At 39.5% G+C, this 24,599-nt stretch overlaps 1 protein-coding gene across 1 annotated transcript in view; it reads left to right on the forward strand.

Moving 5' to 3' along the window:
• The first annotated feature begins 15,497 nt into the window (after positions 1-15,497).
• The window catches only part of LOC127663172 (semaphorin-4F-like), a 135,226-nt gene continuing 126,124 nt past the window's right edge, over positions 15,498-24,599 (forward strand). The window contains exon 1 of the mRNA XM_052154667.1: positions 15,498-16,201. Coding sequence (XP_052010627.1) covers positions 16,114-16,201 — 88 coding nt within the window. The 5' untranslated portion in view covers positions 15,498-16,113. The remainder of the gene's footprint in view (positions 16,202-24,599) is intronic.

The following is a 24,599-nucleotide window of genomic DNA, read 5'->3' on the forward strand; positions in this document are numbered from 1 at the left end:
GTTACATTTTCAATAGGCAATAGCCCCCCACCCCTCCCACAAACACGTTTACTTACGCAAATATTGATTATAGACTCAATAAGGAAAAAAATATAATGCAGACAAATTATGAGAAAAATAAATTATTAGTTCACCTCTCGAGTCATCTGGTCTAAGTCGTTTGTTCTTTTGTAAGGGGCGTATACGGCTCTCAAGTGACAAAAGAACGAATGACTTAGACCAGATGACTTGAGAGTTGTACAAATTATTTCTGTTTCCTGTGTGAGTAATGCACAGTGTATACAACTGTCACGTGACAAAAGAATAAATGACTCGGACCAAAAGAGTTGAAAGGTGAACTAATAATTTCTGCTTCCTGTAGAGAACCTATGCGTATATCACGTAACAAACGAGTGGAGACTGCGCAATGCGCGGCCAACACAAAATGAAGGAATCACTCACTGAGACTACTCATTCTTCTGAGTCACATAAAAGATTTGTTCAAAATGAATGAATCGTACATGTACGACCCATCACTAAGGCAGAATGTTAGCATCGCTTTCATTGCATGGAAAAAGAGATGCAATAAAAGGAAACGGTGACTGAGGCTAATACGATGGCCAAGAATTGCACAACACAACCAAATTAGCAAAGCAAATAAAAGCTGAAAACATAATGGAAATAAGCAACAACACAACTAATTAAAGCCATAATACAATGGAAAACGGCTCGGTTACCATCATAACCTCCGTTCCCTGATGGAGGGAATGAGACGTTGTGTCGATGTAGTGATACTAGGGGTCTCTCTTGACCGCCTCAGTTACCTCTTATCTTTGAGAAAGGCCAATGAGAATTGGCAAACAGAATTTGCATGCCCCTCCCCCGGACATACGGGTGTCTGTTCAGACAGGTTTTTTAACTGAGGAGCCAAGAGTAAGGTCCCGGCCTTTTCAACGGCTTAGTACAGTTTTGTGGCAAGAGGAACACAATGTCTCGTTCCCTCCATCAGGGTGCGTGTAACCGAGATATTCCCCTTCTGTCACTCACTAGACATTGTGTCGATGTAGTGACACTAGGGGTCCCTATTTAAAAATGCCACAACACTGAACGTGTTACATGGACTGCTGATGCAGTGCAAGCAAGCTGTTGCGTGCGAAAATAGCAGGTGCACCAGACTGCACGTAACCTTCCCCAACGCCCCAAGAGAAGTTATATAGTTCCCCACATCCCTGAGGGAGGGAAGCGACGTAACTAGCCTGGGAGAAGGCCGTGCCAGCCGCAGCCTTTTCTCTCACTATGTTTTCTCTCCATAGAGAGTTAGGTGCGGCTGGGGCCTTCTAATGCTATAACACGCATCAGGGAATGTGTTCTTTTCCAATCCTATTCTTTCAGTGACCGGGGGCCAGAGGGAGCTCTGCCCAAGGGAGATGCGGGTCCGCCGACAGGGGGACCGTGCCACAGAAAATACATCACAGGGGATATTGGAATAATCAGAACCTGTGGAGCACCTGTGGAGCACCTGTGGAGCACAGGCAAGTCGGTGCCTGCGGTGGGTCTGGCTGCAAACTTCCTCTGTTGAGTTCGGAGCCAGAGGGCTAGGGAGGAAGGACACCCAGGGTTCATGAATTGTGAGCAATGCAGTGCTTGCAGGTTCACTACCTGATCCCTGAATGGGGTCATAGGAACCTTGGGCACGTAGCCCGGTCAGGTCTCAGGATGACGTGAGAGTCTGCCGGACCGAACTCCAGGCAAATGTAGCTGACAGAGAGTGTTGCAGGTCTATGGTGGCTACATAAACCTTCAAGGTGGAGGGGGACAGCCACCCCTCCAGCCTCTCCTGCAGCAATAAGAGCACTGACCTGACTGCACAACTCCGTGGGTCTTCAGATCGGAAGAACACCAATTTACGAATAAGCGCTAATTTAGGGCATAAAGCTGCCTGGTAGAGGGAGCTCTAGTTTAAGTGATCTTGTCTACGATGGCTGGTGGTGGACCATTTAGATCTTCCACATCCCATCCAAGGGCCAGACATGGAGGTTCCAGAGGTCTGGGTGTGGATGCCAGAGGGTGCCCCATCCCTGAGAAGGAAGGACCTTCCTCAGGGGAATTTTCCAGGTAGGTGCTGTCGCAAGGAGCATGAGATCCGAAAGCCAAGTCCAAGTGGGCCAGTGGGGGGCCATGAGAATGACTTATTCCTCGACTTCCCTGACCTTGCACAGGACTTGTGCAAGTAGGCTCACTGTGGAAAATGCATATTTGCGCAGCCCCCGGGGCCAGCTGTGTGCCAGCACATCTGTACCAAGTGGGGCATCTGTCAGAAAGTACCAGAGCGGGCAGTGGGTGGAATCTCGGGAGGCAAACAGATCTACCTGTGCTCTGGAACATGAGTGGCATGCAGGGAACCCGGCCTGGGGCGGGTAGGTGGCTGAGGAGGAGGTTCTGTATGGACGACCTCTTGACTCATCACCACCTGCCAGCCTGAGGCACGAGTGTGTTACAGTTGGTCACGTGGGGGGTTCATGGGGGCATGACTGCAAGTGCTCAGTGTCTGATCGGCGAGAGAACGGCAGTTGTGGGCACCGGCTAAGTGACCCAGGGAGTGAGAAAACTGCTTTTATAGCGACAACATGGGTACCGCAGCCCGTTGGGGGTGCGGCAAGCAAAGGAAAGGAAACAAAAGATTCTCTACCCGGCCCTCCTCCGGGGAATGGAGTGGTCTGGATACCAGCTCTGTGGCAGACGTCTCTCTCCTTGGGTTGCCCATCTCTGGAGCGCTTGGGAGCCTTCTGGGTCCAGGAGGTGGTCCGTGAGACGGGGTGCATCCACTTCCTGCGGGGAGTTTTACGCTGGGGCTGAGAGCTGGGCCCGTACTTGCTCTCTTTTTTTAACATTTTGTCTTGTCGGGGTCACGCATCTCGACCAGATTCAGCCACAGATGGCATTCCTGGACCACGAGGGTGGCCATCGCCACAGCATGCGCTGTGATCTTCGAGGGCGAGGTTGGTCACCAAGCACAGTTCCTGCAGCACATCAGGACCAGGACTACCCAAGTGCAGATCTCTTAGCACTTTGGCCTGGTGGACTTGCAGGAGGGCCGTACCGTGCTGGGCGGAGGTGGCCTGTCCAGCGGTGCTGTAGGCCTTGGTCGCCAGAGTCGTTGTCAACCTACAGGCCTTGGAGGGGAGTGATGGTCGACAAGTGCACCGCAACTGCCTTATCCAGCTGGGGGAGTTCCATGTACCAATGGACCGCCCAGCCGTCAAGGGTAGTGAGAGCGGACGAGCAAGTTGGTTTTAGGTTTTAGGCGCGAGGCCTGAGGGGGGAACGGAGGGTTCCAGTCCAGCCTAACACTTGCGGTGGCCTGGGTAAGCATAGCGGACAGCTCGCCATCGGCCTCAGACTGGGCCGGCACACCCGTAGGCACTAGCTCAGTCGAGTTCTCAGCATCGGAGTCCGCAAAGACGCTCTCCGATGCAGCGGCGAACCTCTCATCCAGCTCGGGGGCTCAGACTACACGTAAGGCGAGCCGGTATCATCGGACGGGGGCAGACGAGCGTACTGGGGAACGGGTGCCTGTTAAATTCCCAAAATCGCCCCCAGCGCTATCCAGGCAACACGGGGGGTGGCTAGAGTGGCTTTCCCTCAGAAGAAGGAGAGCCACGACCGCAACGTTGCCATGGTCATGTTCTCGCAGTGAGAACACGAGCTGTCCACATACGCTGCCTCTGTGAGATCTCTGCCCAGACACGAGAGGCAGCACCTGTGGCCACCAGGAGCGGAGAGGGTTAACGACCGCATCCAGGAATGACACAAAGATGGAAGGGCATCTTGAAAAAGACGAGTCTTTAAAAAGACGTTCAACATCAATGTGTTTACTCTTTTAGAGAAATATATATTCTTTTAGAGGGCTGTCGAAATGCTCAGGGGCGTAGTCTGCACTGGCGGGCAGAAGAAGAGAAAAGCCGTTGAAATGAACTGTATTTCCAATAGCGTATGTATGCTCTTTTGAGGTGAGAGGAACAGCAGTGGGTTTTACTCAGCTTGCTGAAACACAACCGCTGGGCTCCGAAGAAAACGGATTCCCTCCTTTTATACCCGTATGTCCGGAGGAGGGGCATGCATATTCTGTTCGTCAATTCTCATTGGCCTTTTCTCAAAGATAAGAGGTAACCAAGGCTCTCAAGAGAGACCCGTAGTGTCATTACATTGACACAATGTCGAGTGAGTGACAGAAGGGGAACACACAGCACAATGGAAATAAGACACAAGATAACAAAATTAAGCCACAGTGAAAAACCTCTTCAACGCTTGTGAATTTTTGGGCTGCCTCCTGCAATTTTTCACACTTGAATTTGAAAGCTCACCATTCAAACATACTCTGGACTAATTCCCAAAATGTGTCTAATATTTTTCAGAAACCCCCTAAACTAAAAAAATAAAAAATAAAAATTATTCATGATTAATATTGTATCTGTTTACAAGAATTTTAAAAAGATATTCTTTTTTGTTGCTGTTGTCATAACTTTGTAAGCATGTAATTCTGGATCTGTTCACTCCATCTTCCTCCAAAAATTCTTATTTTATTCCACTAGATGGAAGCAAGTACTAGAAAAATAAATTGTTCTTTATCGCCTTCCATTACAAAATGCTGATCTGAAATGTAGGTGGCACTTTAACACATTTTAGCCCTCACAGATGTCCTCAAACATAGACATTCAGTCTAATGTTCAGTTCATGCACCACCCTCATTGTTTCATCGAATATCTCGGCCTCTGAGTGGTCTAGAAGCTCAATCTAAAAGGTGTCAATAGAAAGCTGGGATCCTCCCCTTTGCGATGATGTATAACATTTTCTCATTGATCATCAATAACATATATGTCCGATGATTTGTTTAGCATGTTTTTTTCCAGCTGGACCGCATATTTTGACATCTTAGATATAACATTGGATTATTCACACAAGCAAGCTCACAGACATTTGATAAATGGCCAAAGTAAAAGCAGATATTAAGTGTTTAGCTATTCGAAGCTTACAGCAGCAGTGACCGGCGCATAAAAGAGACATTTGATACAAAGAGTATTTGATATCTTACAGAAATCATATTTCACCTTTTTTTTTTGTGTGTGTGTGCTTTGGTTGTGCCACCGTAGCTAACCTTCTGCCCAACATTTTCTTAAGTAATACGGGTTTGGATCATCATGAAAGTAAATCAAATGATGTCAGATTTTTCTTTTTCATGAACTTCCTTTAAGATGTTAATGTGAATTAATTAACAACGTAAGTAATAATATCAATGCAGCAATTAGCCTATATCTGCCTACCATTTCTACATGTTTAATTGGTATTATTTCTTTATTAATTAGATTTTTCATTTGTTTACTGGCCTCTGAATGCCTTAAAGGATCATATTTCAGTCACCTAGTAATTTGAGCATTATGTAAATCAAATTAACTCTGTCTCTGCTCTCTCTGTATGTATCATTATTTTAATTAAATTGCAGTATCTTCAGGCAGAGGGACTGTTAAGAATTTGTGACTATCAAACTCTCACTATCTCTGTTCTTTCTCTTTCACACACTCCCCTTTCCCCCTATAATAGCATGTTGCTCATGGCTGAAGATGATGAGGCAGTAGCCCAGTTCATATCTTTATGATTTTTACTGCCTTTCTGTGATTTGCTTTTGGCAGAGCCATTTTGCACCATGCTGAATGTAGTATGTAATTTGGAGTTTAAGATGATAGAGCCTTACTTGGTGGAGGAGGTGATTGATTGTGTCTGGGGTCACAGTGCTGGGCTCAGTACTTCCAGTCAATTGGAAAATCTCTACACAGGCAGAGATACACTACACACAATAGGGAAGATCTATTGAACAAGCATTTTTTTGGCATGTAAGTAGTGGTGTCAACTGGTTTTGCTTCAGGACCCAGATTTCACATTGGGCATCAACTCTATACAAATCCAAACATTCAAATGCACTAATATTACTATGCAATGCATATGCCTAACTATATGCTAATTATTCACATGGCATAAAATGAAAAGGGAAATGGATAATTTTGTAAGTGTATGAACAACAGGCTAACACATGAAACAAACAGTGTGCTAAATATTGTATTAGTAGTTGCCTTAGCCATAAACAAGTGACAGAGGAATTTGTGCCAAAATTTTGTATAATTTGATTGGACTCAAAGTGTTTCATGTTAACAGTAAATCGCAACAGTCAGGTTCTGGAAGCAATGCTGCGTTCCATTCAGAGATGAATATGGGATGTTCCTACTTTATATTTCCAACCAAACTTGCTGCAAATTCGCCACTGACCATTTTCACATGCAAATGAGCATTGCGGTAAACATGCTGTAAATTGTTTTGTTTTTTTATTAGATTTACTTCAGAAAATGATGTGTAAACACAACTGCAGTGCTCCCGTTAGTTGTATAGTTGCTATACTCTTGCCAGTGACATTAACAGTAGAACACAACAGTCGGATTCCAGAAGTAATGCTGCGTTCCATTCAAAGACGAATGTGGGACATACCTACTATTCCTACATTCCTACCATCTGCCGCCATATACCATCTGCAGCTATATCACCCAGCTCTAGACTGGTTACCCACTGAAGCTAAGCAGGGTTGAGCTTGATCAGTACCTGAATGGGAGAACTCATGGGAAAAAACCCTCTGTGAGGGTCCTAACACCCCAGTATTGTGGCAGGGTTTTCTTCCCCATTGGCAACCTGGTCAAACAATCATGTTAAAATAACTACATTTCTGCTAAATGTTTTTTTTTTGTGACCAGTTTTAAGTAACACAGCAATTCCTGGTGGAATGAACACTAGAGGCGCTTAAACAACAATGCCATTTATCCCCTTTCACTCAAATCACGAGTAAAACGACAAATTATCAGTTCATAAACACTCATAATAACTTTTCACCCTGTTCATCACACACACACTGAGTGACTCCAGCCAGGTCTCCTAAGCAACCAAATTGGCCCGGTAGCTAGGGAAGGTAGAGTCACATGGGGATACCTCCTCGTGATCGCGATTAAGTGGTTCTCGCTCTCAATGGGGTGCGTGGCAAGTTGTGCGTGGATCACGGATGGTAGCATGAGCCTCCACATGCAGAGTCTATGTAGTGTCATGCACAACAAGCCAAGTGATAAGATGTGTGGATTAATGGTAACTACTCCACCATGAGGACCTGCTAAGTAATGGGAATTGGGAGCAATTGGTAGAAAAGTGGGATAAAAAAAAAAGGTTTATTATACATCTCCCTGGGTGCCGATGTGTTTGTGAGATGTCACACACCTGCATCTCGTCGAAATCATAGTTAAAGATTTCCACTCAAGATTCCAAGACTGACTTCAAGAGGCATTCCATTGCACTTTTCCGGTATTGTACAGTGGCCTTGTTGCAGTGTAATTACACACATAAGTACTGTGTAATATTAATTAACAACATGTAATTACTATAGGTTTATGGTTAGGGTTTGTTTAGGGTTAGTTGCTTGTAATTATGCATAATTTCCTGTTATTACTATAGTCATTACATGTAATATGTATAACAAGTACACTGTAAAATAAAGTGTTACCACTTTTCCTAGTATGAAGTTGGAGATTCTGACTTCGGAGTTGAATACAATGCAGCATTAAAATCACATTCATTTTCTCCATAGGCGAACCCATTTTTTACAATATGGCTCTGTTTGCAACTGGTATTAAGATGCGTTTCGGGTGATCTGATCACATGTGGTCGGCCCTAAATACAGGTCTAAACAGGGTCTAAATCTTTTTGTGATTGGATAACAAAAACCACGTACGAATGTGGTCAAAATCACATGTGACCAGACTGCATTTCTGGTGCAAACGCTAATTTGTCCTCAATGCAATCAACATTGTGTTTAAAATGTGCTGTTTACAAGTGGCTTTAAAAGGAAATAACCGCCTGATCTCAAAACTTTCACGGATTCACAGATTGTCTTTAGTGTGTCTGATATCAACACAGATGAGAAACACAATCACCTGAAGCTCCTTTAATACAGGTAATCCACTAAAATAATGGATAATTCTGCTTGACATGTTGCATTTGTGCTTAGATTCAATTTCAACCACATTTGGGAGAAACAGTGCACTGTTTTTTCGTGCTTTCTTTGTCTTTTCTGACTTTTTTGTGATTTAATATCATGCAGCAACACACTGACATAGTGATTGATGTATGTTGTCATGAAACAGAGAACCTCCCCTCCAAATCCGAACACAAGAGGTCACATGAGATGCATTTAAACAACCAGGTGTAAACAGCCATTTGTCTCATCTGACCACATGTGATCGGATCACCCGAAACGCATCTCAATACCAGGTGGAAACGGGGCTAACTGACCTACAGTGACCTCCAATGATGTCAATCGAATGGTATATGCTGCTGTTGAAGCCATAGCGGAATTCCTGGTAAAGAACAACACTATCCATGATCCAGCATAAAAAGATCCCCCAATCAGAGAATGATGGCCAACAAAGTGCACCAAACAAGCTCTGCAGCAATAGCCCACTCCCATGATGCACTGCAACCCACCAGTTCAGTACCACTGCTGTAATTTTCATCCATACAGAAATCATTACTATAGTACAAACATGAAAACCAGTAGTTAAAACTAGGAGTTAAATCTTTTCTGAGTTATAGTTTGCTATGAATATGGCCCCGTTTGACCTGTAATCAGAGAAAAACATTCTCAAAGTTCAGGAAAGGAGTGGAGTTTTCCAGAACATTCTCTTGGCTTGTGTATGCAGCAGTGGGGAGTGTGTTTGTGGAAACATGATCCCTAAAGCATCCATCTGTCCATACCCCTACTTATGGGAATTTTTTCTTTTTAAGTTATTTATTTATTTTTAAAATGTGACACATAATTATATATTCAAAACCCATATTTATTCCATGGTTGCTCTCTGGTTAAGGTCCTCTCTCTCTCTCTCTCTCTCTCTCTAACCATGTTTAAATTTAATCAAAGATATGCAGTACATCTTCCTGCAGTGGAGGCCAATTTAGAAGTTAGTTTTGTACCACTCATTATCACACGTCTCTGTATAGAGACTAAAAAGTAAACAAAATTTCCCATAATCTTATCCAACCTCTTCTTTGGCATGTCTAGCTGTTCTAGCTCATGCATATTCATTCTTTAATTAGTGAGGGCATAAACTGAAAGCATGTTATCTGCCCTCTGTAGGATTTCTAGATCGGGTCTTTCATGGTGGATTAGAACTAATGACTCATTGTAGAGAGTATGTATGGTAAAAACCACTGACTGGCATGCTGTCTTCTTCTAAATGTGCTCTTTAATCTATGCACACCACCTGCTCGTTCATATTCATCACTGCTTATAAGGAAGCCTATTCCAAGGAGTATTTCTGCAATCAATTTATTTTACTGTTCTTTTTAATCCTATATGCTATGAACATTTCAGACCAAATAAATAACACTACACTGTCTTCTATCCTTAATAAGTCAAGTTCACTTTATAGTGGTTTTGCCTCAACATTCCCTCATGACCATTTATCCTCTAAACTTTTACTCAAAGTAGATGTGCACACGTCTTAGCCTCTTATTTCTATGATATGACCAAGATATTACTTTAAACAGCAACACACAGAATTACCATCCTCCCTTTCATTACTGTAGGTCAGCCTACCTTCAAGGTATGCAGATTAGTCATGAATATTCAGCTTTGTTTGGTAAGAACATGTTTATTAGCTCCCCAGTGACATGTTAGACCCTGGTGTTTGCTCAGTAATAATCAGACAGTGATTTGTTGGTGGATGATTTGATCTTTTATGCAGCAGTTGAGGTGTGAGATGATCCCCTTATTTCACTCCCTGCTGTGGGTCTGTGTATTGCAATATTTGGTATGAAGAAATAAATGTCTTGATGAATTCTGACATAATTAAATGAATGGATTCTTAAAATATAGATGTTTCGAAATATATTTCCCTAATTATTAATGCAAGGACAATGGGTTTTACCAGTATTTGGTGTTTTGGTTTCATTTACTCATCTCTACTTTTGTACATTTCATAAACTCAAACATTTCCTAGCCCAGTTTTCACCGTTCTGAAAATCCTTGCCATTTCCTCCTGCTCTTTCATTGTTTTCCCAATTTCACTGCATTACCACCTTTCTTACATTATCTCAGATTTCATATTCAGCGTTTCAGCATTTTTCCCTTTTTCTGTCCACCACTATAATTGAATTGCATCTGTAAAAGGACTTGCAGAAATGTGTATGAGTGGACAGCATGAGGAGATTAAAGAGAGAGTAGGAAAAAGCATGTACATTAAAGTCAATTGAAAGAACATATATATATATATATATATATATATATATATATATATATATATATAATACTGTATACATCAGAGAAAGTAGTGCAAATGAATGCATGTGTCTTTTTAAGGTATGAGCATGTCTACCTGTCTGAGTAATAGGCTAATTAGTTTTAATGGAAAGCTCATCTATATAATTGAGCAAATGGCTCTTTTTTAATGTTGTTATTAAATCAAACCGGGTCTCAATACGAGCACGTTTTAAAATACACTAATGATATTAAGCCAACATTAGAGGTGATCAAGTTGTGTTGGCACAGAATGGCATGCCATTGCTTTGTTTGTGAATGTGTGGGTGTAGATAGCTCAAGGTTCTCTTCATCAGGGTATGACTACTGGCTAAAAGCATATCTGATTTGATGAAGTCACAGTTATCAATGATATTTGGGTGATGCCATGAAAACTATGCATTAAGAAGGAATAATCAAATAAAGAAGAGAAAGAAATATTATATAATTATAAATCATATAAAATACCAAAATAACTTAATTTAACCAAATTATGACCAAATATCAGATGTCATGATGCATTGCACCATTTAGTAAAGAATCATAACGCAATTGAATTGTTGTCAAAGCAAATATTAACACCCCTACTCTCTTTGCATTCACTAACAACAATATTGAATCCTCTTGACAGTCTACTTAGTTATTCCTTTTTTCCTCAAGGATTGGGGGTAACACCCTCACCATCCCCCTCGTGGAGCAGCAGCGCACCAGCACACCAGCTAGAAGTCATCTGACATGTCTGTCTGCTCAGGGGCCACTAACCAGATTGGCAATTTGGAGATTTTGACCAAAGATATTGAATAGATATCTCTAGAGAAGATATCATGTCACCTGTGTCCTGCTGGCCCTGTTGCCTGGAGTGAATGAGTGAGTTATACTGTTATTACTCGGGTGGAGAAGACCAGGGGGTGAATGGCAGAATTGCTTAATGACTTGCAGGTCTGCTCTTGATGACTCAACATGCTCCTCCAGCCAGTCAATGAACAGTGTTGGAGTAATGAGGCAGAGAATGGTAAGTTATTGGAGGTAAGTGGTAAGGGTTTGGGGGAAGGGGGAGGTCTGGTAGGTAATACAGTGGAAAATAAACACTGGTGGAACAGGAAAATATTCAGCTCTGAAAATGTTTGCCCATTAGTACATGTGTATGAATAATTCTTATAATGGTACCTGGTAATGGACACATTCAGTCTTTATGACTTCCTCTTGTTGCTGATAGCTACTGAAACTGCAATATTACAAATAGATTTTTACATTGGATTTTGTGAATTTGTTTTCCCAAATTCCTGTATGTGTACTCATACTATTTATCTCTGTTTGATTTAACCTGGCATGTTCCAAAGGTTGGCTTGTGCACACCAAAACACCTTGTACAGGGTTTTGGACTTTTAGAGCTGTTTGCTTTGCAGAATTATATGGCCATTTGTTTTAGCTCTCTTTATTTGTTTTGGGAGACAAATATGCATATACTCATTGTAATCTCAGTTATATTTTTGTACTCTGGTGAATTACTATCCTTCTAATTAATGACTTTAACATTTGTTGCAGGGTCTTTCTGTGTCAACTCAACCAGATGTTCCCCTTTAAAAAATAGTTTTTGATCTTTTTTTGACTGGTGAAAGATTAACAAAAATTATGATGAAAAGAAAAATATGAAATGTTATGGATCAATATTTACTGAGTAATAAATGATTTTGAAATGTTTTAGCAAATGTACAGGTCAATAAAATTACCTTAGAAAGCTTGACATCATCATGGTTTTATTTTTACATAGAGATAATATGCCAATTGTGTGGGTCCAAAAATGTGAAAAAAAAAAAAAACAACAACAAAGTTGGATTACCTATAAATTCAGAAGTATAAAATATATATTCTGGGTTCAATACAAGTTATACTCATTCAACAGCATATGTGTCATAATGTTGATTACCACAAAAATTATTTGACTCGTTTCTTATTTTTTCTTTTCCTTTTAACGTTGTGAATCGGGTAAGGTAAGGACAATGTTTTGAACACTGATTCAGATCATTTTTTGAATGCACTCATTCAGTAATGGCAATTTGTTCATTTTTAACTGTCTGAAGTACAAAAAATGTTGAAACTAGAGATTTATCTGTATTTATTCAAGTCAAAAGCTCTGTTGGGGTCTCAATGTAAACCCCAATGCTTCTTTCTCCATACTCAGGGGACAGCAAGACCTCACTTCAAGGGTTCAGGCCCCACACTGTGTAACTCGCTCAGATCAGGGGAAGAATAATAATGTCCTCCACCAGATAAGTTCCATGACAATCCCTTTACGTTTTTTTCAGCGTGTCATAGCTGATTGGTCTTTCTATAAATTATGCCTTTTGGGGCAGACAGACCTTACGAGCTGATCAGAGATCAGTTTTTGTCTTTAGTCTGCATGATAAGGGCTTACATTTGGCATGGGAAGCTGATATGAGTACAGTTTTTAAAAGCACACATCTTTCTGGGCCTCTAAGAATTTACCTGTGCCTAATTCTATCCTTTTGTTTGGTCTCATAAAAGAGGTTTTTGGAGTTCAGTAAGGTTGAGTGGTACCCATGACAAGCAAATGGAGAGTTTAAGAACATAATATAGGAAGAATCTCATCAGGTAGACAACACACATTTGATTAAACATAGTACACATTACAGTAGGTTTGTTATATCTTTAAAGGGATAGTTCACCACAAAATTTAAATTTTCTCCTCATTTACTCACCCTCATGCCATCCCAGATGTGCATGACTTTCTTTCTTCTGCTGAACACAAAAGAAGATTTTTAGAAGAACATTTCAGCTCTGTGTGTCCTCACAATGCAAGAAAATGGGTATAAATATTTTGAATCACCAAAAAGCATTTCAATGCAGCATAAAAGTATCCATACGACTTCAGTGGTTAAATTCATGTCTTCAGAAGTGAAATGATAGTTGTGGGTGAGAAAAAGATCCATATTTAAGTATTTGTCACTATAAATTTTCCTCCTTGCTCAGCAGGTGGCAATATGCATGAAGAATGTGAAAGTAAAAGTGAAGATTGATAGATAAAAAGGACTTAACTATTGTTTCTCACCCACACCTATCATATCACTTCTGAAGGCATGTATTTAACCTCTGGAGTCACATGGATTACTTTTATATTGCCTTTATGTGATTTTGGAGTTACAAAATGTTGTTACCCATTCACAGTAAATACAGCGACCATTTTGGTTTACAGTGTATTTTACAGTTCACTGCCATATATATATAATTAAATGATATAATTTTATATACCAGACTGTAACTACAATATACACAAAATATCAAAAATAAGAAGAAACATAAATATTACGTTAATTGTAATATATATATATATATATAAGAGACCACTGCAAAATGATAAGTTTCTAAGCATTTATTATTTGTTAGGGTAAAATTAACATTTTTGTTTTATTCTAACAATAAAAATTTTTTTGTCATTTAAGGCATTTATTTGCAGAAAATGACAACTTAACTCAAAATAACAAAAAAGATACAGTGTTTTCAGACCACAAATAATGCAAAGAAAACAAGTTCATATTTATTTTTAAACAACACATAACTTAGTAAGAGTTCTGAAATCAATATTTGGTGGAATAATCCTGATTTCCAATCACAACTTTCATGTGTCTTGGCATGATCTCTACCAGTCTTTCACATTGCTGTTGGGTGACATTATGCCACTCCTGGTGCAAAAATTCAAGAAGTTCTGCTTTATTTGATTGCTTGTGGCCATCCATCTTCCTCTTGATCACATTCCAGAGGTTTTCAATGGGGTTCAGGTCTGGAGATTGGGCTAGCCATTGGTCCAAACCTTGATTGACCTGGCCGTGTGGCATTGTCCTGCTGGAAAAAACTATCCTCAGAGTTGGGAAAAATTGTCAGAGCAGAAGGAAGCAAGTTTTCTTCCAGGATAACCTTGTGCTTCAGCAAGGCTGGAATCAGACTGATTCGACTTTATCAATATATTATACCTTAAAGGGTCATGAAACCCCAAAACACATTTTTTGAGATGTTTACTGATATGTAGGCAACATGTTGCACATCATTGAAAAAAAGTATATCACTCGTTTATTGTTAAGGGGAAAGTGTTATTTTTATTTAATTTTACTTTTTAAGAGTAATTTCGTTCTAAATAATGATATATATATATCATTAATATAAATATATATACTTCCGCCAAATCACTGCGCTGCCTCATGCACGTGCTCACATTACAGCGGAAATTCAAACTCATGGACGCAACAGCTGTTCCGGGCATTTTTACAATCTTTCTCGTTAAAATTACAATACATTTTTTTCTTTCACAGTAGGCTACATACTGTATAGGCCTATACACTTCTCTTGGCCTGACCCTAAAACAAGATGTAGGCCTACACCTGCCCAGAAGAGGGCGTCTAGAGTTTCGTTTTATCTATAATTGTGCATTACTGGGTATTATCTGTAGTAACATTGCTCCTTCTTGCTGAAATCATCGTTCAAACGGAAGTCATCGTGACGGAATTAGATTTTTGAGCAATCCAGGATTGACCTGAAAATTACTCTGTATTTTTTTTTTTTTTTTTAAAAGAAAAAATGTATCTAGACTATTCAGTCCAATTATTACTCCGTCACATTTGACCACTCGCTGCCTCCTAGATTCGCTGGCCTTTGTACTGTTGCCCCGTGAAATCCGGAAAGGTTTGTCCTTGTTCTTGCGTGGATTACAAAGAGGCAGATGGACAGCGGGTCATGGCCTGTGCAAATCCGCCCTCCCCGGTGCCTTTGTCGAGAATAAGAGTGGATTTATCAAAGCACTCCCTTTATGCCCGTCTCATTGGACATGCACAAGAATCATATCATACAACGAAATATAAATTTTGACAGCACCTCGTGCCACCTAACTATTATCTACGAATTGGGACACATTTAATATTTTCAAGTTTATTACATTTTTAAATATTATGAATATATGAATAAATAGATTCATGTTAAATTGTATAAATAATAATAATAAAAAACCCCGAATGATTTAATTATTATAGACTAATGTAAGTTCCATAAGATCTTAAGCCTCAAGGCACTTACCTGTTGTTGTGACGTCGTAAATGGGGCGGGGCAGGGGCACTAGGATTTGACTGTAACCTCTCAGTGTTGGCGATAGAGATTGCCTGTGAAGCAAATTCGTGCTTTTTTGGATTCCTTTCTAATATTGGTACATTTGATTCTGTTTTGTATATGCGTCTGAAATTACACGTTGGACCTATTTTGATATTATTCGTTCGGACTGGAGTATCCGGTTGATTTTACGGGACTACTGAATGTGTGTTAAGCAGCCAGTGCACGGACTGTGGGATTTGAAAGCAAGACTACACGCGCCTCTGCTGCTTTACGGTTCTGATAGCTAATGAATCGCACATTGGATTGAACTTCGGAAAAGTTGAACGGTTTCATGGAGTCGAGTGGAATTTGTTTCTGAATTCACTGAATTCTGTTGGATATTGTCGCTGGACTCCCAAGAAAAAAGAAAGGAAAAAAAGAGCATCGGCGAGGTTTTATTTTATTTTCTATTGCGCACTACAACAATATGACAACTTTAAATTAATTAACTAAAATAAAACATCATATTTCAAACATAGCCTACTCTCCTCCCGCCGTGCGTAGAGACAATCTACAACGTTTTCAGTATAATGACCTGAGCTGAGTCTGGAGATTGAGGAATATCTCCGAAGTAATAGAAGAGCGGTGCGGATTGTCAGAACATGAAGTCAGTTGCAAGTCTGTTTGTTTTAAGTGTGTTGCTGTGTTCAACGACCGTGTCCTGGAGCGCGACTATCTACAACCATGGAGGTGAGTTCAACGTTTGCCAGTTTGATAAAAGCTGTTACAAGGAGAGCGCTCAATGAGCTCAGATGACCAGGTGTTATTACAAGTAAAATAAGGATCATTAGACACGTTTAGTGTGTGAAAATAAACATTTTGCGAAGCAAAGAACGTCTACTAACATCGTTTGGCGCGAGATTAGGGGACAACCTGTGCGCGCGCATCATTTAAAGCTTTCATTTTGCGACTGTTGCCGATTACTTTGCATTTCTTATTTATGTATCTTAAGCTTTATGCAACATATTTAGTGCTTCTAAGTATGATACCTTTCCTAGTCTCTCTTATGTATTCAAAGGATGAATAGATGTGTATAAATATAGTGATTTCGGGTCATCTCTTCTCGTGAGAGACACCCCCAGGGTCGACCTCATACCCGGGTCACGCGTGTTTTTTCTCCAACCTGTTTTTGTGTGTGTTATTTGTAAATGTAAAAAGCGGTCAAAGGGCAGTTTTCCATTAATCAGCCGAAACCGAGTCTCACTTTCCCTCCTTAGTTACACACGCAGACCTTCGCCTTTTAATGCACACGAAAGTTTGGTGTAAACTGAATATCTTGCACGTTCCATAAACGCAGTGGTGCTGAAATTACGTGAAATGTTAAACTTTTCCAACACCAGAGCACCATATGCATCTCCCCTCCTCACCTCACCTGAGCACTGTTGAAAGTATACTCCAGTCAAGTTGAAACATTGGACAAAGCACTGAACTCTGTTACACCACATTTGTGCATTATGTCAGGTATATTGTGTCCAAACAGGTAGTGCCTTATGAAAAATACATCGCATTACACAGTGAGAAGTGATCTGTGCTTGATCTGCAGTTACAACAACATTAGTCCACCTTTATCTTACTACACAGACCATGCTACATTCCCACTGTGGAGACAGCTACTGTATATATGGTTATCATAATCATAATACTTATAATTATTTCTGTCATAATCAAAATGTGTTATGCTACTACCCTGGAGCTCATTCTTCTTGGACTGACCTCCCTGTCTGAGAGAGAGAGAGAGAGAGAGAGAGAGAGAGAGAGAGAGAGAGAGAGAGAGAGAGAGAGAGGGAAAACAACCTTTGGCTCAAATGGGTACACTTGAATAGCTGTGTTTCTAATACCCCTCACATGAAACTGATTAGGACTGAAACACGGCGGTCAACATTTCAGATATTAATTTGACATTGTGAAGCATGACTGACTCAAACCCTTTCAATGTTATGTTTTGGAAACAAGCCGAAGACAATGGTGGACAATTTGTAGAATCTGGATCTTCAGTTGAATGTTTAGGGCTGGTTATGATGTATTGCTGTGTCTTTTGGAATGAACTGATGGTTTCAAGTGTTTTAATTGACAGGAAGTTTCACAACATAATAGAAGTTAACAACTTGAATTAAAAAATGAAATGAAAAACTTAAAAATGAAGTAAACTGGTAAAAAAAGGTGTTTCTTGTGCCCTGATTTCAGAAATTTCACCTCCTCCTAAACATGGTCATGACTTTTTTTATTCTTCTGAAAGTCACTCCTTCAATATATGGGCTTCCATGCATCAGCAGAAAACTTCACAAATGCTTTATTTCAGCATTCCTAACAAAGAGGCATTGGAATTTGCTGTGTTAAATGTCATAGCTAACGTAAGCAGACTGATAATAGCTGCATTTAATTTGTGGTATAACAATTACATTCTCTGTGAAGAGTTTGTATGGAGGGAAGTGAAGTGGGGTTTATGTGTACTGGATAGGCTAAAACATTTAGCCATATTCTGATCCAATTTTTGTGAACATTTTGTGTATTTTTTGAGTATGCTAATGTTTCATAGCTGGCTGAGAATGGAATTCTCTCTTGGGAATTCTCCTGCTGTAGTGCTGTTTTACAAACATTTTAAAGTGCAGTGTTGATTTGATTATCTTTCATTCATGTATGTTAAATTTAATAAAAACTGTACATAAGGTCTGATAAATGTACTTCTAGACGTTGTAAGGTAAGACCAGTGAGGCAGACAGCTGAGGACAAATGGCAAAGGTCAATCTGCTTTTGTGAATAGGTCGACTAGTCTCGTAGGAGAATATGACCTTTACTTAAACTACCGTATTTATCTTTCTATTTTCTTTTAGCATTCTTCTCAGTTTATTTCAGCCACAAAATGACTTTATGAACTGATTAATGGTCAGTCTATTTACCTAACAACCCAGACCGACAATTTCAGCCAATGTAACCCAAATCCCAGCCACACTGTCTTGTCCCAACTGACTTTCAGAAAGGGAGACTAAACTGTCACTGAGAGCCAAGTAAGACATGCCATCTGTCTATCTGACACGATAATGCAGAATCCATGTGATTTGTAATGATGGAGAAATGGTATAAAGGCACGTTTGCTGTTACCATCGAGAACAGACAGAAATGTTAGTTGCACTTATGAACACTGTGTCCTTAAGGATATGTCAGAGTTGCAAGAAAGGACACATCTTTATGATTTCCCCCTCCTTTTTTTTTAATATCTCCTCAAACAGTCCAGATATGGCTATGAGTTTTTGTATATTCATGTGTAGGTTTAAATCATATTCTCAATACAAAAATATTCTAGTTACGAAGCATTCTAGTTAAGCATGTTAGAACTGCTGCTAGCAAAACGAGGTCATGGGTTCGATTTCCAGGGACCGCATGGACTGATAAAATGTATATCCTGAATGCACTGTAAGTTGCTTTGGATAAAAGCATCTGCTAAATGCATAAATGATTGTCATACCCTGTCCCTGCGTCTTTATACCTTTTACTTGAATACTGCAAAAGATGGACATGTCCTACACTACACCCATATGACATATTCTGTCATAGAGTATTTCCAATCTGTTAGCTCTCAATTCTATCAAACAGATCAACTTTTATGGCACAAAAGCATGTTTTGAAAGCCTGTTGTGAGACCAGGCAGGAGGAGGCCCCAGGTTGATCCAATGTCATGATATATCAGAAATGCAAAGACAGATGTTTCCAGAACCCACCAACACCCTCTGCTCCCTGGCAAACCTTTCCAGCCAATTGTTGCCAGCAGAGGGTGATTGGACAACACATACTGATGAGCCAGTCCACTGCATTGCTAAGTTCACTTGGACTCTTACAGTGACCACGTTTGCATGCACTTAAGAAAGCGGTTTATTCCAGGTTTTTTTTTCAGAAAGCAGCGTTCTGAAACGTCTTGTAAACTAGAATGCAGATTTTCTTAGCCGTTTAAGGGATTAAGAGAAAGTGGTTTAACACCTGGATTTCTCCATACCCATTTATACACACCAATATAAAATACAGACAGTCCCTTATGTTTGTGTAAATGGGCTCACACTGTACATTGGGGGAATCCTGGAGTTTAACATGCGAGGGGAAACCACACTATTGATGCGCAGTTCTGCTGTAGGTTGCGATAGAAAGTAAACAAACACAAAAACTCTGGAATATCTGGAAATAAAGCAAAGCAACAGAGAATAAAATAACAAAGTCTTCCTTGGATGCCATATTTTGTATTAACGTTGTAATTATGTCATGTTTATTATAAACGTTTTGGGGAAATTACATTGCTGTTGATAAAGCTGCTTACTTAGCATGTATTCTGGAGTAAAGAGTATGCTGCTTATACAGTGCATGTAAATGGGAACGCTACTTTCTTGCAATAAATGGAAGTGCAGCATAGTTCTAGCGGGAAGACTAGCAGCTGTACATCATCACTTCATTAGCTGGGTAATTCCTAGCCAATCGCATGTAAGCCATTGCTTTATAAGTCTGCTCACAATCTATCACATTGCTGTTTCAGTGCGCTAAAACACAGGCATCCATGGATCCGCATCATCCTTGTTGGTCCTGGAACATAATTTCATCAACCAATCAGATTTTAGGTATGGGGATAGAGAAAGGATTATGCTACGGCTGGTACTATGGGCCTCAACAACATTCTTATCAACCATTAATTTCCCTTTTATTTTAAGAGTTGGTTATAGTTAAGGTTGCCAAGAATGTTGTTCCAGGACCAACAGAAGATGTCCAACCAGATGTTGATCCAGAAACATGCCCTACATGGCAAAACCATGGCAACCATCTTTTGAGGTCATTTGGAATCTGAGGCCACTATTCAACTTTGCACCTGATGGTCCACCATGTATTTGCTTGTATATGTTCAAGAATATCACAATATTTTTTAGTAGCCCAAGGCGGTATTATAGAACAGATAGTGGGTGTTTATATTAGCAGACCTTTGAAGTTCTAGATGCCACACATTGAGATGTAACGACCTGTTTCTGTGGTGAAGTTTTATATATACACTCACTCATACACACTCGCTGTGTTTCCTCTGGGGGAGGTGTAATGTCCCTACAGTGGCAACCCTAGCCAGAAAAGCTGTGTAAAGACTGCTGCACCCTCAATAAAACTCACACTGCAGGGTTGTAGGAGACGGCTGTCTATGTCTCATATAATGTTTCGTGTGCTTATTTTAATGAGTGCCTGTTTTCCTCAGTCTTGTATTTGGTAAATATTGAGTGTGTTCCCAATTTATCTGCATACAAGTGTGTTTGGGTTTAGATGCGTGTGTGTGGGTGGGTCTGGTGTTATTCTTTAACTGCAGAAGCTCCATGACCCAGTGGCCATATCTAATAATGAAACACATTTTTGTACATACTCTCATTGGCCAATTACTGACTCAGCTCATAAATATGTGATGAGCCATCATAACTGATGAATAAGGCCTATCATGTCAGTGGGAAGGGACAGAACTCTAGAGCTGCTGAGCTCTGCTGTAATTGGAAAGTATTGATCTGAGGGAAATATGGGACATGATGGCTGGATGCAGCCTTGAGAGAACAAAGGAAGACTGAGTTCTTTCTACATGCATGCATGCACACACATACACACAAAAATGGGTACGACCCTCCTCTGCTTCAATCAAAAAAGGCCTTACTAATGGAAATCACTGATTGTGCTGTGTGTACACAGGGCGGAAGGTGGAGGACGTAAAATCCATGCCTTGTTCCCTGCTCTCTTTCATCCTATTCTTTATTGCTGGCCTGTAATTGGCCACTGGAGGTGGTAATGAAAACAGGATGACTTTTGAAATACTAAGGAAGGGTTATTTGTCAAATAGAGGTTTTCCCTGACGGTCTGGTTGCAGATTGCTCGTTTACATAGATTTGGGATCAGCCTCTACAATCCTGAGCCTGATCTTAAACATATTAGGATTGAATTCAGATCAGACTGAAAGGAGAACCACAAAAAGACTTCCTGTATTGCTCATGGCCTTATGGGGAGAGATGGATGCTGGGAAGCCCAGATGCAGTTGTAGCTTCTGTGTGTGTGGCTATAATATAGAAGGGGAAATGAGAAAAAGATGCTGAATGATTTTTTGCATGTGTTTTGGGAGGCTGTGCAACAGATGCTTCCCTGCCTCTCTCTGTCTCTCTCTCTATATCTCTCTTTCTCTCATCAAGCTAAAAGGTTGAACTACATGTATCTCTTTCAAGAGCGCTGGAATAAATCTTTTTTTCAAAATAATAAATTATTTTGATGTATGTTTCTCTGGAGAGATTCTTTCACAAATTGAAATTATTTGGATTTGAGCCAAGCAGGACAAGGAAATGTGTGTGCGTGTGTGTGTGTTTCCTCCTTTCTTTCTCTCTCTTTGGCTTAGGGCTTGGCAGTATATTAAATCTTCATGAAACATTCACTATGATTTTGCTTTTGATATAAAATGAAGCAACATCATAAATGTTGCAATGATTTTAATGTGCTTTTTTTTTGGCTATTAAGTTTCCTAAAGACAATTGTGACTGGCAAGTATGAGCGCATTATATCAGAGATGTTCTGTAGCATCTTTGATGTAAACATTAGGTGCAGAAAAGTTGGCTTTAAAGTTGGTAAGTTCAAATAAATTCTGTAAAACAAAAACAAAACTGAATCAACGCAAGTTTGCGGCAACTCTCAGAAATTGCCAGTGAATGTTTGGTTGAACGGATAGACCCTTCTGATTGGATTTTTGTTTTTAATGGTGTTTCAGAGCAAATTCATATGGAGATATATATATATATTGATTATGGTCAAGATATACACAACTGGTAAAAAGTTTTGAAACACTCATTCTTTATTATATATTTTTTCTTCACATTTTAGAATAATAGTAAAGTCATCAAAATTATGGAATAACATAAATGGAACTATGGGATGTTTTGACTAAACAAATCCAAAATAAATCATAACTGTGTCATATTTTAGCATCTTCAAAGTAGTCACCCTTTGCCTAGAATTTGCAGACATGTACTATTGACATTTTCTCAACCAACTACTTGAGGTATCACCCTGGGATGCTTTTTAAACAGTATTGAAGGAGTTCCCATCTATGTTGGACATTTATTGACTGCTTTTCTTTATTATTTGGTCCAAGTCATTAATTTCAAAAACTTTTTTTTATTATTACATTTTTGATTTATAATGAAATTAATTAATATGCTGGCACAATTACAAAACTATTTTCAAACATTTAAGCATATGCCTTCAGATCAAAAGATTTTAAGATCATGAGAAACATTTTAGTCAAGTGTTTCAAGAGTTCTGACCGGTAGTGTATATACATAACATATATGTGACAGGGCGGGGCCGGGGCTGGGTCATGATTCCACACACCCGACCCCTAATCAGGCTAATCAAGCCTCAGAGAGGGATAAAGGCCAACTGGAAGCTGCAGTGCAACAGAGAGAGAGAGATTTATGGACAGCTGTCCTACACCTTTGTGTGTTTGTCTTTTTGTTTAAGGTCTTCATTAACATCCTATTTATATTGTCAAGCCGGTTCTCGCCTCCTCCTTTCCATTAATCCTTATATATATATATATATATATATATATATATATATATATATATATATATATATATAGTGCCTTGCAAAAGTATTCAGACCCCTGACCAATTCTCTCATATTACCGAATTACAAATGGCACACTGAAGCGTCATTCTGATTGATATTTTATATTAAAACACCGAAACTCAAAATCAATTATTGTAAGGTGGCATTATTGTTTTGTTGGGAAATATTTTTATGAAAAATAAAAAACGGAAATATCTTTATATATCTTATAGTGTGTATGTGTATGTGTGTGTGTGTGTGTGTATATATATATATATATATATATATATATATATATATATATATATATATATATATATATTAGTATTATTATTAGTTTTTCTCAACAATCAAACAAAATAAATGCAGTGCTGATTTTATCATATCATGAGGCTATGCATTGTATCGTATTGTGAAATATGTGTATCGTTACATGCTAATATATGTATATATTTTATTTAAAATTTTAATTTCATATTTAAAATAATATTCAAAGCCCAACTATGCTTTGTTTGTGTTTCTGTGTGGCTTCTGCTCTGGATTTGCCAAAAGCAGCAGGGTAGAAAATCATTATGGCCTTTATGGTAATTCAAGTGTTGTGTTATTGTAACGTAAAAGGGGTTCTGAGTTGGGCATGATGGAGAGAGAGACATAGAAAGGATGAAACTCTAAAAGCACATACAGCCTTTGATCTTATGCTTTTACTTTACTGAGGAATATATTATCCATGCTGAAAGCTTTGTGAGATCATGAGAGATCGAATGGAGTTAAAGGAGAAAGAGAGAGAGCGAGAACAGAATGGAGGGGTGAGGCAGACGAGAGGAACGTTAGATCAGAGTGTCACCAGAAGTGACTGTAATCACGTGAGGTTCAGCGCTGTGTATTATCCACTAATAGGATTGCATTAGAGGGGTCTGTCTCAGTGTGACACACACATTATCTTTGCCTAAAAATGATCAGTTCTTTCATTTAGGCGAGTGAATTGATGAGTGAAGTCAAATGAACCATATTTTAAGGCCTATTAAGATTTTTTTGCATTGTGAGAATCAAGCACATTGTTTTCCCTACATCTCATTACCATAATACAAAAAATCTGATTCTTATTACTGCAATGTGAAAAAAGGCTGTTATTTAAATAGCACATTTTTTTTTTAATTGTTGTACTTATACATTATGGTAGTATTTGTTGTATTGCCAATAATTTATGCTGCTTTTAAATGTCAAATAACATTTTAATGGGTTAAAATGGCATTAAGGTAATGACAATCATGAAAATGATGTCACAATGCAAAACATCTCTTAACAATCTGGTCTTTTTTCCCCCTTTAAACTTCCCCCTTTAAAGAATATGTCTATTCAGACATATTCTATTGCACTTCGAATGACTCACCCCATAAACCACCTGTCATACATTTCCTCCTTCCTGTGTTTGCCTGTCTTTTGATGCGTAAAACTAACTGGACACTCCATTGGTTCAGTGTTTCTTGCTCTGATGCTC

Source organism: Xyrauchen texanus, chromosome 2, assembly GCF_025860055.1.
Source record: "Xyrauchen texanus isolate HMW12.3.18 chromosome 2, RBS_HiC_50CHRs, whole genome shotgun sequence".
NCBI lineage: Eukaryota > Metazoa > Chordata > Actinopteri > Cypriniformes > Catostomidae > Xyrauchen > Xyrauchen texanus.